The 16,620-nt window shown below is 37.4% G+C and overlaps 1 protein-coding gene across 3 annotated transcripts in view; it reads right to left on the reverse strand.

Moving 5' to 3' along the window:
- The window catches only part of mbnl3 (muscleblind-like splicing regulator 3), a 253,728-nt gene that overhangs the window by 91,505 nt on the left and 145,603 nt on the right, over window positions 1-16,620 (reverse strand). For all 3 annotated transcript variants that reach the window (XM_051935117.1, XM_028815762.2, XM_028815760.2), the window contains exon 3: window positions 3,154-3,318. In XM_051935117.1, coding sequence (XP_051791077.1) covers window positions 3,154-3,318 — 165 coding nt within the window. The remainder of the gene's footprint in view (window positions 1-3,153; window positions 3,319-16,620) is intronic.

Raw genomic sequence — 16,620 nt, forward strand, 5'->3', positions numbered from 1 at the left:
GCTAACCTTTACAAATATCACAAATTACACCGGCTGTTACAGACTGAAATCAAATGTATCTTTTTATTCTAAAACAGTAAAAATAAGAACACTTCACAAAAGGGAGTCATGCAGGATCAAACTCGTGACCTTCGGATTGCCAGTCAGCAACTGATACTGTTGCGCCACAACAGCAGTTATAGTAAATAAGTGTCAATGTCGCACACTAGGGCGGCTTTTTTTGGTGGCGGCTTTTTTTTTTGTACCTTTTGTGAAAGTGTTTCTTTGATATTTGGACTTCAGGCTTCATACATTATATAGTTTATGCCTACATTTTGTTACTAGAATATAAAAAAAGTTTCTGTTTTAACAACGTGTTTACACAGATTACTGTAGAAACGCAACACACATGAAATGCGTGTGTTCCAAATAACGATTTATTATTTCCATACTAAAACTCCACTTCACTCCCAGATAATCAATCGAGACATGAGCTGGAAAAAGTTCGTTTATGTTCTAAGTCGGTGGGGGGATGGAATAGCCGGCTGTTTGCAACTTGTCTTTATCAGTACATTTAGATGACAAAAGACGCTGGCGTTGAGGTGAGAATGGTTTTAAGAAGCAATTTAAGGTGGGCCGGATCTACGAGTTTTTTCGTAGGCTCTGGTAATTCTAGTGTTAAAGCTGATCCTCTGGGTAGAACATTGGCTATCTCTGGGCCTACGGTTCTTGAGTCTAATCCTTGAATTAGCTGTGAACCACCCAATCTCATTGAGATTGCACAGGTGGTGAACCAGCTGCTGGATAGAGAAGGATGCAAAGATCTGTGGTGTCCAGGGTGAACCTCTCCATGCTGGTGGTAAGGCTATCTTCCTGGCATTGCAAGCAATCTTTGCTTCGATTTGGGAGACAGGCATCATCCTAACTAACTGGAAAACAGGACTTGTCGTCTCTGTCTTGAAAGGGAAGGGTGATCACCTAGATTACAGGAGGATAATACTGCATTCGGTGCCAGGTAAAGTCCTTGCTACGGTCATCCTCAATAGAATCTGTGATCATTTGCTCACCTTTCAGTGACTGGAGCAGTTTGGATTTACACCCAAGTCTACCATCAACTGCATCCTGGCACTGAGGATTCTCTTTGAGAGCAAACGCGAATATAAGCAGAGTTTCTTTGCAGTCTTTGTCGATTATTGTAGAACATCCAACATAGCTGATCAAGCTGTCCTGTGGGACATCCTGTGACTTTGTGGGATCACCCCAAAGTTGCTGGATATCATGTCCAACCTGTACACTGGTACTGTGATTGCTGTGCAAAGTTGAGGCAGAACCTCCGTGTTTTTCCCAGTTGATTCAGGGGTTCATTAAGGCTGTGCTCTTGCTCCTACTCTGTACAATGCTTACATGGACTTGGTGTTGGGCAGGTCTATGGGGTCCACCAGGTGTGGGATATCTGTTGGTGAAGAAAGATTCACTTATCTTAGCAGAGTCAATGGAGATTCTGATTGAGGCTTTTGAGAGACTGAGAGAGGAGTCTGAATGTCTGGGCTTGTGAGAGTCCTGGATAAAAACCAAGAACCAGGCCTTTAATGATACTCTTGGACACAGCCATCAGCAATGTGTCTGTCTGCAGAGAGAATGTTAACCTCATCGAGAGGTTTACTTTCCTTGGCAGGGGAAAGGGATGTGTGGTGCTCCCAATATCTCTGCAAAAGGATTAAGGTCCAAGTCTTTAGAGTCCAGCTGCTTCCTGTTTTGCTATATGGATACTAGACATGGATGCTATCCAGTAACCTGAGACAAAGACTGGACTCCTTCAGTGCTGTGTCTCATCGGAGAATCCTTGGGTACTGCTGGTTTGACTTTGCTTCGAACAAGCAAGTGGTTGCTCACAGAGTCCTGAATGAGGCACAGTACCTGCATTGTAAGGGAGCGTCAGTTATGGCATTAAGGCCATGTGCAATTCCCCGAGGGTGATCATTGCTGAGGACCGGAGAGACTGGACCAGGTCAAGGGGATGCCCATGTAACACCTGGCTGCGGCAGAATGATGGGTCACTTCCATAGGGTGGCCTGGATCTTGTGTCTGCCTCAGGGGTTGCCAACCAGGATCTTGAGCTGTTTCATTGTGTGATGGGTGCAACAATGCAGTGTACCAGCGCATGCTCTCCAACCTGACCTGACCTGTATATTGTGATATGTGGCCGGCCTTTCATCCCGGCCAATACCCCCAGGTCGCCAGGTGGAGCCCTTCCTGCAGCATGGAGGTGCCCCGAATGCCAGCAGGGAATACTGGACAATGTAGTTTTTATTCTCAGCCCTGTTGGATACCTTGGGGCCCACTAGAGGACGCTGCAGGGAGGCACAGAGACTATTTGCCTTACGCCCAGGAAGTACGTCAGAGTCATGTGGACAAAGGGAACGATGTGCTTCCTGGGTGAAGAAAAGAAGGATTTTTATCTGACCCGGAAGTGTTCCAGGTCACATGGACAGAGAGGGTGAAATGCTTCCGGGTCAAGGACTATAAAAAGGACAGTGAAACACCAGAGCGTGGAGCTGAGCTGGGTGGAAGGGTGGCAACGCGTCTGGGAGTGGAGGATTGTATTGATTGTTTATTTGATTATTGATTTATTATATGAGTATTGTGGAGTGTAGGTGCTTTGTGCACTTTAATATTGTACAAATTAATAATTATTGGACTTTTACCTGGTGTCTGAAGAGTGGTCAGAAGGTTCAAGGTGTCGAGAGGACCTCAAACTGTCACAATATACATACTAGATTTTAGTATGTGAATGACAGAACCCCTCCTTTACAAAACAACTATGTGAACAACCCAACCTAAAGCTATTACTTTTTCTGTCAACACTGTTTTCTCTGTTTTTGTTGCCCTCTCTTTTCTATTTCCAAATGGAAATTAATGACTTAATTTCTCAACTTTTTTTTATCTCTTATGACAGTGTAAATAAATATATCAATTTTTAAAGTGACAGTGTTGTATTTTTCTGCTATGTGTTAGTCTGTGCATATAATTTTAGCCTGTCTTTAGGAAAAGTGTTGATTACGAATAAATTGAACTGAGTGTAATTATATATAAAAATATTACATGGTAACAGAGCTTTATCCATAAAGCAACAACATTTTAATTTAGATTTTATGTCTCCTTCCCATGTCTTACAATAGGTTGTAACTGTGTTCCTGGTAACATGAACTGCATCTGCTGGGCAAGCATTGCTGCAGCAGTTTTTTGCTGGATGAGATTGTTGCGTCCATTTATCTCAAGTTGAGTTTTCAGATGAGGTGGAGGGTGCAGGTACTTGCAGTTGTCTCGTGTGCACCGACCCTTTGAGAGAAAGAGGGGAAAAAAACACAGCATTAATAATAACAAAAAACACATATCATATACAGGTTTTGAGAAATGAAACATTTTAAAACAAACATTTGTGCCAATTTCCTTTCAGTGCAAATATAAGCCCTGATGAAGCTCAAAAAGAGTGTTTTTTTCTTGTAAAATAATTAAATTTCAGAATACAAGTTAAAGTGTAAAACAGCTAATAAGAAAGACAAAGTATATGATATTAAATTAGACCACTGTTTAAAAGAATTCAGCATGAAAATAACTTTCCTACGTTTGCTTACAAATATTCTGTAACATGTCCAATAATGGTCATATAAGAAAAAAATAGGATGACCAAAAGGGTCAAAATGTAAAAAGAAAATGACAACACTCACAAAAGACTGAAAGCACAAATAAATATGATGAAAATGCAAAGAAATTAAAACACAAAGAAAAATAATGAAAAGATAAAGAAAAAGTCAAAATGCACATAAAATGTTGAAACTGTAAATAACAAGTGAATACAGAAATAACCTCACCTAGGAATAAAAGAATAATATCAAGAAACTTAATTTGACGATTTGGTTTATCATCCATGTTACCATCAAACTGGCACGTCTCTTTATCCAAAGACATAAAACACATGTGACCAGTTAGCAGGAAAAGACCTAGTTAACAAATAATGTGATTTTAAAGTTGAGCACAATAAACTCAGAGCTACAGTTAATTGTTTATTCTTTCTGCCTCCCAGTATTTAAACCACCTGCATGCCCCATGACTAAGATTTTGTCTGTTTCTGCTCTTTTCTCTTGTCCCACATCTCTCACCAGTCATATTCTTTGCCATTCCAGTGTGCACTTGTTCCCTAATTGTCTTTAACAGGGTCACTGCCCTTTCTCTCTATTATAAAAAAAAATCTTGGAAAGGAAAACCAGGGAGATGAGACATGATCTTCTCAGAAGACTCTTAAAAGATCCACGAGACAAAAGATATTGGCCACGGAGCGGAGACTTGGTACCAAGAGATTGTCCCAGGACCGTCTCACGGGGATGTGGAACACGAGATACTTGCAAGACATGCCCTACTTACAACCAATATCAAATAAGACCATGGGCAGCAAAACACTCAAGTCATGTAAAGGCATGTAGCAGACACAGATCCAGGGCTCTCAGCGTATACAGTATAAAGCGTATAAGGACAATACATTCTAGATGAAATGTCAACAACTAAGCGAAGAAGAAAGTGCAGCGCGGAGAAAAGAGACCCAAAAGCGTTGGAGAGAAAAAAAAATGCAGACAAGAGATTATGAAAGCAGTGGAATTCGAAAGGCTCAAAAAAAACGATGGTGCGATACACATGCAGAGAAAGGTGAAGAATATGAAAGCAATAAAATTTGAAAGTATTGTAGCGTCCCAGCCAGGTTGAAGCCTTTTTTTTTTTTTTTTTTGAGTGACTGTTAGGTTCAACTGAGGGAGGGCGGAGTACAGCACAGAAGACTGACAGCGGGGTATTGATTGATGTGGTAACAAACCCTGGGCAGGGCGCCAGCCCACTGCAGAATCCACGAACACTGCAAGCAAAATACAATAATCTTTTCACGTTTGCATCATTCAATGTTCAAAACGTAGATTTACACAATAATGGACCATACGCTATGAGAATCTGTGGTCCCGCAACAGTTAAAGCAACAACAAGTTTAATTTAGAAGAAAACACAATTCGGTCAGGTGTATATTTATGATCACGGAGAAGCGATGCAAATTTTAACAGGCGACAAGAAAGGTAATGTAGTACATATTCTGCAAATAACATTGAACACCAAAGGAGATGCCATTCTTATTAAAATGTTTATACAGTTTCCTGTGAGAATAGCTTTTGCTATGATAATTAACAAATCACAGGAACAAACATTAGAAAAGGTTGGATTATTTATTAGAGAAAAAGAAACAATATTCACTCACAGGCAGTTATACTTTGCGTTGTCACAATGTATCTCCAAAAGCGGAATCAAAATTCAATGTGATCTTGAAGAAAAGGTAATTCCAAATATTGTTTTTACTGAAGCGTTAAAGTAAAAGTGCAAATAATGAAATTGAAACAATTCCAAAGAAAAAAAAAGCTTTTAAAATTGTATATCCGATTAACCAAACACGGGGGTTGGCAAGTCAAGCGAGCAGGGGGCAAAGCCCCCTAATTTACTTTAAATAAATGATCTAAATCAGTGTTTCTTATCCTGTGCTACTTAAACAAATAAGAAAATATACACATGGCATAAGATTTAGGTGCATTCATAAACTTTGTTACTTGGTTTGAAAGAGCTTTTTTTCAATTTTCTATTCACTTCAAAATATCTGTTATCACTAATTTTATTACATATTTTTGTAACAGTGAATCATATTCAAAAATAAGTTATAACAGAATTAATTACATGTATTAATAATGTACATAAAATATGTTTTAAATACCATTTTACAATATCATGTGGATGAATGTACCTGATGGAGATTTAAATCTGTACCAAAGTCTCAAGCTAAAATAGTGGATTCTTCTTTGTCAATAAATTACTGTATTAAAGCCATTTTTAATAGATTTCTATGTTAAGTTGATTGCATTTTTTACTTTTATGGACAGGAACACTGTGTCCTTACCCGGTATGATTTCAGGGAGCAGGAGAACTGAATGCTGTAACTGAGGTTCATGCAAGACAACATGCAGACACAGATGAAATGGAGGTAGAAGCCAGACTTATAGCATATAAGTAGCATATATAGCCAGTTATACTTCCTCAGAAGGCTGGCGTCCTTCAACATCTGCAATAAGATGCTGCAGATGTTCTATCAGACAGTTGTGGCGAGCACCCTTTTCTATGCGGTGGTGTGCTGGGGAGGCAGCATTAAGAAGAAAGACGCCTCACGCCTGGACAAACTGGTGAGGAAGGCAGGCTCTATTGTTGGCATGGAGTTGGACAGTTTGACATCCGTGGCAGAGCGACGGGCGCTCAGCAAGCTCCTATCAATTATGTAAAATCCACTGCATCCACTAAACAGTGTCATCTCCAGACAGAAGAGCAGCTTCAGCGACAGACTGCTGTCACTGTCCTGCTCCACTGACAGACTGAGAAGATCGTTCCTCCCCCAAACTATGCGACTCTTCAATTCCATCCGGGGGTGTAAACATTAACATTATACAAAGTTATTGTCTGTTTTTACCTGCATTATTATCAATCTTTAATTTAATATTGTTTTTGTATAAGTAAGGAGCTGCTGGAGTATGTGAATTTCCCCTTGGGATTAATAAAGTATCTATCTATCTATCTATCTATCTATCTATCTATCTATCTATCTATCTATCTATCTATCTATCTATCTATCTATCTATCTATCTATCTATCTATCTATCTATCTGTGAATTTCCCATCGGGATTAATAAATTATCTATCTATCTATCTATCTATCTATCTATCTATCTATCTATCTATCTATCTATCTATCTATCTATCTATCTATCTATCTATCTATCTATCTATCTACTGAGACTTATCCCTGCAATCTGGTACAAGGATACCTTATACAGTGATGAATAAACAGCCAATATTATAATTACCATATTGAATAATAAAAGAATACCATTATTAGCAAACTAATAAATACATAAACATTGTCACACATGTGCACCGGGGAATTACATTCAAGGATTGCATTCAATCGCAAGGTAAGCGATTCCACCCCAAAACAAGAGAAGGCCCTGTTGCTAACTATTCTCTCTCTTCCATCCACAGTGAAAAGACGCTTGGCAACTCACGCCATCTTTAGTTCCCCAGCCAAATAAAAAGGGACGTGTCTGGAATGCCACATAATATTTTGGCCCTGGAGTCTGAAGTGTATGAAGCACCCAAGTTGTCTGAAACCAGACATGCCACAGTTATTATTTGGCATACAAGCTTTCTTGGCTGTTATGTTTTGTTTCTTAAAATGCTGGATTAACCAGATTTTCTTTCAATCGCAAGTCACAATGCTTTTGTGTTTCTTTCATTAAATGTGGTTGCCTGGCTGACTCCCCAACATTTACTGTGGGCTCCTTGAGTGCTCCTGGCCATGACAACATCTAACATCATACTTTCCTCCACCCCATCCTGTGTCTAACAGCTAGGAATACTTGCTTCAGTGGGCACAACTGCAGTTGTTTCACTGTTTTGAAGCATTTGTCAAACAAACAAAAAAGAAACTCTCAACATAAAACTGAGACAGTAAACTAATTAGTTAAGAGTCGCACAGAATGATTCTCTGTTTTAAGACAGAAGAGTTTACAAATTCACCAATGTTTATCAATGGGCGACTTTGAAATTTCAAAAATGTGTACAGCTTGTTGTGTTTAACATATGTCAATGAAAACTGAACTACACCAACAAAACTCCTTAAACAATAAATGTTCTAAGTTTCCACAAAATCAGTCCACTGTCGTAAAATGTGTTTCACGTAGGCAGTCAGACAGACATGGCTATTGAATTAGGTGTTTTTCACATTAAATGTGAACATGCCTAAAAAAGGTCAGGAGCAAAAAGCATGAACAAAGGCAGAGTAGCAGAGGGAGAGAGGGAGCCAATGCAGTTGCAGTTACACTTATTTTTACAGAGGCATGAGGGTTTCCTCTTACCACACTGTGAAGGACAATGCCTCTGACATCATGGTACCAGTAAATCCCAATGCATTTTCATGGCAAAAAAGTGTTTCATTTTAACACTTTTATCTGTTTATGAATTTAGTTCTTATAAAAAAATACCAGTTCTTGTTTTCTTTGGGAGCGCAATGATCTGACCAATCAGTTGTCAGTTGCAGTATTTTTAAATTGTAGTGTTGCATATTTCAATGATGAATTAGAATTAATCACCTTTCAATACAGCACCATACATTGCCCTGACAAATGAATGGAGGCCTTGTATTGATTCTCTGATTTTAAAGAACATGGCTACAGTTGTGCATCCAATCATCCACCATCCATTTATTTTACAGCCAACTTATCCATTTCAGGATCATTAGGAGTGCATGCCTATTCTGACTGTACAATGCCCAACACAGGCACCAATGGACAGGGCGTCATCCATGCTGATAATTCATATAGCAATGATATATAATACATTTAGTATTGGTTTTAAGCAGTGTATACTTTTCAGTTAACTGTAAATGAATAAGCACATGTGTAAGGTAGAATAACTTGAGTAGCCCACAAAGATCTTATTATTTTCTACAAACCTTTGGGTAAATCCACCAAATCCAATTAAACAGCAAACCCTTCCAGCCATATGTTGTCATCCGGCGGGAAGTCCTCCTTCTCTGCCATACATATAATTTAAGCTCTGAACTGTCTATTTTTTGTAAATTAAATCTATGAACATTTTAGGCTTTTTAATTTGTATTCTATGTCAAACCACATTATTGTTCATAAACTAAAAAATAAATTAATAAAAAAGTTACATATACATAAAAGAAGTAATTCAGGATTAAAAGACATATGCACACAAACAATCTGTAATATCTTGTTAAAACCACCTAAATATGACTTCTAGTTCTACTTAATAATGATTTAGTTCTTCACAATTTATGACAATAAAAATGGTGATATTCCAAAGCATTTCAATTACTGGGGTTGGTATGCTAAGAAAAAAAGTTAAAAATCCATGATTTACATAAAAAAGAAATAGCAAGCTGGTTAATACAGGTGGGGAAAAAACTGCGATTCTGAAGTACAGTATGGCGATTATAAGATCTCCAGGATGACAAAAAAATTAATTTCTAAATAATAAAATTAAAATGATGACATTACAAAATGTAATTGTGTGTAACCATGTCAGTTAACCATACTATGTGATTGATTAGTATAGTCAGTTAGATATAAGATGCATACAATTACGCATTTGCCATGATAACAGTTTACTGATGTAGTTATCAATTGTGAATTTAGTTGTAAATTTCCCCTTGGGATTAATAAAGTATCTATCTATCTATCTATCTATCTATCTATCTATCTATCTATCTATCTATCTATCTATCTATCTATCTATCTATCTATCTATCTTATTGTAAATATAATGTATATATTTACTTATGCCACTCTAATAATGTCCATTCAAGGTTGCTGAACATGGACACATTTTGTTGACAAAACAAATACACTGAAATCAGTGCAAAATGATGATATGACGTTGTTCATGTTGTCTTTGGATTTATGCAGCATCATCTCAACTTAAATCTAAAGCCTGTACTCAATTTGGATTTCACAAAGCAAATGGAGAAATTGAGATGAATACAGCCATATACAGAATTTGCCATGGTAAAGTCAAGTATTGTGCTAATACCACTAATATTAAAGCACATCTCTCTCAACACCAGCCAAAGATAAAATGCCTACAGCTATATTAAATAAGCGGCAAACGCTGGACTCAACTTGAAACAAATTCTCCAGCAGTTATGACAAGGGCAAAACACATAGCAAAGTCTATTGCAAAATTTATTTACAAGCACCTTCATGCATATACTGTTGTAGAGAATGTATGATTCCAAAAGATGATTCATACTCTCAAGCTGAGGTACGTTATTCCATTACATTTTTTTTATAATACAGCAATTCCCAAAATAAATAACAAGGCTAACTGGAATTAAAGCAATTACTATGTAAAGCAGAAACAATTGCCATGGCATGTGATTCATCTACTTTGAAGGCCACACAGTGTTACGTTACAGTAACATCAAATCGCATAACTGAAGAATGGTGCTTATACTCATCCTACAAACCTTAGTCGTGCAAGAAAGTCAAATTGGAGCTAACATGGCAAAGCTACTTTGTAATGTCACTGAACAATGTGGAATTGAAGAAAAACCGCCAATGTCAGTTGCTAACAATACTGCTAATATTCTTGCTGCTCAGATTGCTCAAGTTAAATTGTAAGCGTACACATGAAACTTGATGGCTCAGTGTACACTTAAACAACCAGCTGTTGCGTGAGTACTTGGAAGAATAAGACGTGTCATCGTTTTTTTCCATAGAAGCACCCAAGACCTTGAAGCTTTACAGCAAAAGCAGAAATTGCTGGATCAACACATGGTGGCTGATTTCTGATGTTAAAACCCATATGATACAGCTGAATGTTTCCTTGAGCAGCCACCAGCTATTACTGCTGTACTGTCACTCTCTGAGGTTAGGAAGAATGACAAGAGCATCATGACTTTCCCAGAGTCAGGTATAACACCTGCAAAAGAAAATGTCCACGTCCTGAAACCAGTAAAATTGGCCATTTGTATTATATCAGATGAAAATAACTCCACAGTCTCAGTCATTGCCCCAGTTCATTCACAGCTTCTGCAAGAAGATATCCTCTTTGTTAGGGATATACAAGGAGCTCTTCACCATGGCCTCCAGAAATGTTATGCAAGTGACCAGGAGATGGCCACACTTTATGTGGCATCAGCCAGTGATGCAAGTTTGAGGCACTACACTTCCTGTCTGAGGAAGAGAGTGGCATGAAACCTACACAGAAACATTACACATAGCAGCAGCAGTGGAGAACCAGCAGACACCTCATGTAAACTGAAATTCAGAAACTTCTGTTAAATAATAATAATTCATTACATTTATATAGCGCTTTTCTCAGTACTCAAAGCGCTATCCACACAGGGAGGAACCGAACCCACAATCTTGCACAGTCTCCTTACTGCAAAGCAGCAGCACTACCACTGCGCCACCTGTGAGGACTAAATATTATATTGTAAGCACAAAATATACTTTCAGTAACGATTCTTCTACTCAGAGTCTGTGTGCGTGCATGCGTGCATACATGTTTATATTTTTTTTCTGGCATCTTTGGTTTTTGTCAGTCACCCTGAGGAAAGCAGCATGGTCATAAATTTGAAGATCCTTGGGATATCACACTTGTACTAGACAAATTAGAAGAAAAGAAGCACTCAATCACAACTGCCAAGAAAAAAGTGTCCTGTAACCTGGCTGATTTACTTGGATGCACTTTTGAACATGTCAGTAAGACATCTACCATGTCTCCCCTAAAAAAGGTAGAAGAGGAGGAGGTAAAAATGTTTAAAAAAGCTACCAGTCTGCCTTGTTGGAAAAACCCTTTGGAGTGGCGCAAAAGTCAAACTAGCCAAGCGGTACTTGTATATATAACTGACAAGTATGTCTGCTGAATAATAATAATACATGCTCTCCAGAGCAGCAGATATTATAACTGTCCAAAGAAGCATCCTGTCCACGAGCATGTCAACCATCTATTGCTTTTACAAACAAAAATCTCATTATGCAGCACTAACTTCATAAAGTGTTGTTTGCTTACAACGGATTCAGGTGAGAGGCATGCTTAACTTTTTTTCTACTGAGCATTCTTCAGTTTACAGTTTTTACAGTTTTTTATATTCCTCTACCTGTTATCTATAATCCAGTTCATATTTAAGGATTTCAGTGGATTTTTCACTGCTGCAGAATGTTATACTTCACTGTGGATTTCATTTAATTTGTTTCTATGTAATGTATGCTGTTCCAAACGTATAAATTTTCACCGTCAGTGTCAATTTCTTAATTCCATTAATTTCCACTGCTATGGATATAAAGTTTTGAAGTTTACTTGTTGATTCAATAAAAGCATTTTAACTTAAAATATATATTTAGTTGTATTACTAGGAATTTGTCAGTTTGAAGAGATATTCTTTTCAATAAAAAAAAAATCTAAACTAAAATTTAATATTGAATCACAATATCCACAGAATCACTATACTTTAAAAATCACAACACATATTGAATCAGTAGTCTAATATTGTTGTAATATAAAATCAAGCTATCTTTGCCAATTCCCACCCCTACTGGTTAAGATGGGAAATAACACCAAATTCCAATATGGAGGATAGTCTAGTAATCTAAATTAATACAGATGGCGCTAGATATAATTTAATAGATATGCAGCTGTTGCATTTTAATGTAAAAAATATAAAGTTTTAGACATGGGATTTAAAATTATTGGATATCATTTAACTACACACAGGTGTCTGAAATGTCAATGTGTACCTTATGAAAAATAAACCTACAATTATACCGGACTCATCACTACTCACAACTAGAAATGAAACTGAAATGATTAAGAAGGCCAACAGAATTATGGATTATATCACCCACTGTACTGAGTATAAATGAAGAGTGATTATTCATAAACTATAACACTACTTCTGAGGTCTCATTATATATATTGTGTGAAGATTTTTTTGTATACCTTCAAACAAAACAGGAAAAGAGAAAAGAATAGACATGAACTACTAGAATTAAAGAATTACTAGATAGTAGGGATATGAGGGAAGACTGAAGGAGATGAATATTTTTTGCTTAAACAAACAGGGATTAAGAGGTAACATATTAGAAGTACTTAAAATTATGATGTGAATCAGCTGGGTGGATGTAAGCTGCTACTTTAAAATAATCTTTAGAAACAGGGACACATATGGTATATGATTATGGGTATATTTCACATGCATATATTGCAAGTTTTCCTTCACAGACAAAACTATTCATGCATCAAATAGGAAACTATGTAATGAAGTAGACAGTAATACCGTGGACTTTTAAACTTGTACATCAAAATTAATCACCCGAGATCAGTCCATAACATTACTGAGAACCAGACTATGTTGCGGGCAAATTTATCAACATTAGTCCAAAAAAAATATACAAAAAAATTGTGAAATGAGACTTACGTAAATGACTCACCAGATTATAATCTTGCCAGTATGCTGTACATTAGTATGTACATCAAACTCCAAAAAACACTAAAGCTTTAGTAAATTATATGAAATATAAGGAAAGTAGGTATTTACACTAGTGACACTGTTTGTCTGCTGAAAGACCTTTTGAGGGTGACATCAATAAAAAAGAGGTAATCTACTTAAAAATTTAAAATAAAATATTAAAAATGAAATATAATAATACATACTTTATAATTGTGCATACATTTTAATTTTTGAAATGTTATTTAACTAGAATCTGCTGGTACAAATTGATCTGATACATGTACTTTTGCATATACAAGTGGATTCAGAAAGTATTCAGATCACTTGACTTTTTTCACATTTTACTACATTGCAGCCTTGTACTAAAATCATTTACATTCCAATAAGACATTGACCCTAAGCATAAAGCAAAGACACAGGAGTGGATTATGGACAACTCTGAGAAAGTCCTTAATTTGCCCAGCCATAGCCCGGGCTTAACTCCAATCTCTGGAGAGACTCAAAAACAGCTCTCCACTTATAGTCTACATTCAACCTGACACAGCTTGACGGAATCTACAAAGAAAAATGGCAGAAAAATCAAAGTGCACAAAGCTTGTCACGTCAAAACCCAAGAAGACTCCAATCACTGCCAAAGGTTCTCTAACTAAGTACTGAGTAAAGGATCTGAAAACTTGTGTCAATGTGATCAGTTTTTGTTTTTTTAATTTTTAACAAATTGGCAAAAAAATTGTAAAATCCTGTTTTTCATTTGTCATTCTAGGATATTGAATGTTGCTTGATGTGGGGATCAAACTTGCAATAGCTTCTTTAAGAAATAGTCTTATTGTGTTTACATGGATAGCCAGAACTGTTCAGTGTAACGTTTTCGTTTTTTTCACTGTTGTACAATGGACAGCACTCAATGGAGAGTGATGTTCAGTGCTTTAGATATAGCTTTGTACCCTTCCCCAAATATGTGCCCTTCTATAATCGTATCTTAGAAAAATACTTTTGTCTTAATTCTGAAGTTTTTTATCACAGTGTGAAACCTTACAGAAAGACAACAGAGAAAAAAACAGAGAAAGACAGGGAGGGAAAGAGACAGAGAAAGAGAGAGAATATATATGATTATAATTTAAAAGAGCTGACCCACAATTGTTCCATGCAGTTGCAGTCATCTGACTTCTTTAGGTAATATATTGTATCAGTGCAAACTTAGCTTAAGAGATAAATGCAAATTTTGTAAAAGACGAAGGGAAAATAAATTTGTAATCTTCAAAATTCTAAAAGTAAAAAATATGAAAAAAAAAACTACTGGTGACAGTCTGTGTGAAGTTTCATATTTTCCCTGTGTTTATGTAGGTTTTCTTCTAAAACTCAGCTTTCTCTTCTGTCCCAAAGACATGGAGCTCAAGTTATCTAGTGCCTCTACATTAGTCCTGTAGGAGTGAAAATGTGAGAGTGAGTGCATCAAGGATTCACTGTCATTCTTCACCCAGGTATGGCAGGACAGGCTCCAGCTCTGCACTGAATATGTGAAAGGTAAAGAGTTTCAATATATTACATGTTTTCCCCAAGTTGCACCACAACAAATATCCCCAAGTTGCTCCACAACAAATATCACTCTCTGCATAGGACAGATTAAAAAAAAAAAAAAAGCAAAAAAAAAAAAACAAGAACACCTGAAAGCACAGCAATAAAATTGAGAATCAATGGTTATAACAGTTCAGGCCATAAAAGCAGCTGCTGAAGTAGAATATTCAAAGCCACAATAGCAGATTAAAACTAAAATAGCATGACACTAGGGGGCTCCGCCCCCTGCTCGCTTCGCTCGCCAACCCCTGGTGTTGGGAATGACAAAGAGCGTGATGTATGAATGAGATATAGAATAGTGTGACGGTGTAGATGATGCAAATAGAAATCAAACAATAAAGTGTGTGGCACAGTGTAAAGGTTTATTTGAAAATTTCTTTGTACACGCCGTTTAAGTGTAAAAGGTAATTCCAGGTCAGAACTTGTAAGGTCAATGAAGATGGTTATTGTTGTGATCAGAGTCAAGTTTGTCAGAGCTTAGAAAGAGTTGTGTCTCTCCAGGAAGTAATGGAATGACTTGGGTATTTATGTTTTCCACATTAATATTTTTTGGACATAATATAGTGCGTTGTGTTAAAAGGGGCATTTGGTCTAATGAGATTGCTGTTCCAAATCTCTCTGTAACTAAGTCATCGCAGATAAAGGCTTGAGGAATTGTAATAATATGTGGCTGAAGTCCATCTGTATTGGTGAGTGTACCATCTCCCAGTTGTAATAACCAATTGTTATGATCTGGATCTGGACATCGCATGTTTTGTACTAACTGTATCTTTTGAAAGCAATGCCAATTGTCTGCGTATTTTAAGGTGCACTGAACAATAGCTGAGCGCATGGCATGTGGAACAATAGCTAAGCACTGTCTTAAATCTCCTCCTCATAAAAGTACCTTTCCTCCAAAGCGAATATTATTATTCATAAACGTTTGTAGAAGTTTATGAATGGTGTTGAGTAAGTGACTTCATGCCATTGTACATTTATCAATAATTAACATTTTTTCAAGACGGATGTCACGTGCAGTGCCACCGTTAATGTTCATAGTGGATACTGATTTGTAGGATCTAATGCAGTTGATAAAGATTTCACTTTCAGGTACATCGTTAGTTAGAAGCTCCTGTAGATATTCAGTATATGAATGTAAAGAAGGCAGTCTAATTTGACCCTTTTGACAACAACGTGTAAATGTATTACTTGTATTGCCAGTTGTTTCTTCAGGGAAGTGAACTGAATGACAGTGATTGCAAATGACATTCATTAATCCGAATGAATTTTCCTGGTGTATGTTTTGCTTGTGCCGTTTGAGAGGCGCGTTGTTGCATGTGTAGTATTTGGGACGTGTTGTTTTGGAGCTGTAATCGATTTGCCTGTGCTGTGTGAGAAGCCCGTTGTAGCCTTCCTTGCCGTTAACGTATGTCTGAGACGGGAGGTGTTTCGTTTTGAATCCGTGCCTGTTGCGATGCAGCACTTTGATTGTGGCTTTGGGTGTCACTTCTTATGGATGTGTGTGTGGGGGGGGGGGTGAGGATTGTTGTTGCGCGAGCGTCTTCTTTCTTTTTGTGTTCCTGTGTCTTGTTGAATCCCCCTCTTTGTGTGTGTCCCGTCCCTTGCTTGTAGGGTCTGTGGGGTGGTTTTGTGTTCTTTTTTTTTGTGTTCCATGGGCTTGTTGAATCCCCCTCTTGGTGTGTGTCCCATCCGGTGCCTGGTGGGGGGGGTTGCCTTGCTGTTGTGCACGAGCCTCTTTTTTTTTTTTTTTTTTTTGGGGTCTAGTTTCGTGTGCAATGTGTTTCATGCTTTGCCTGCGTTTGACTACTTTTTTATGTGCCTTTTCCTTTTTTTGGTGCTCGTTGCGCTTCATTACTTTGACTCCTTTTTTCTCTTTTTCTATGCTCACTCCTTTTTTCTGTGGTCTTGTCCGCCTCTCGCGGCTCCTCATCCACCTCTCGCGGACTCTTTTTGCGCCT

This window comes from Erpetoichthys calabaricus, chromosome 12 (genome assembly GCF_900747795.2).
Source record: "Erpetoichthys calabaricus chromosome 12, fErpCal1.3, whole genome shotgun sequence".
NCBI lineage: Eukaryota > Metazoa > Chordata > Cladistia > Polypteriformes > Polypteridae > Erpetoichthys > Erpetoichthys calabaricus.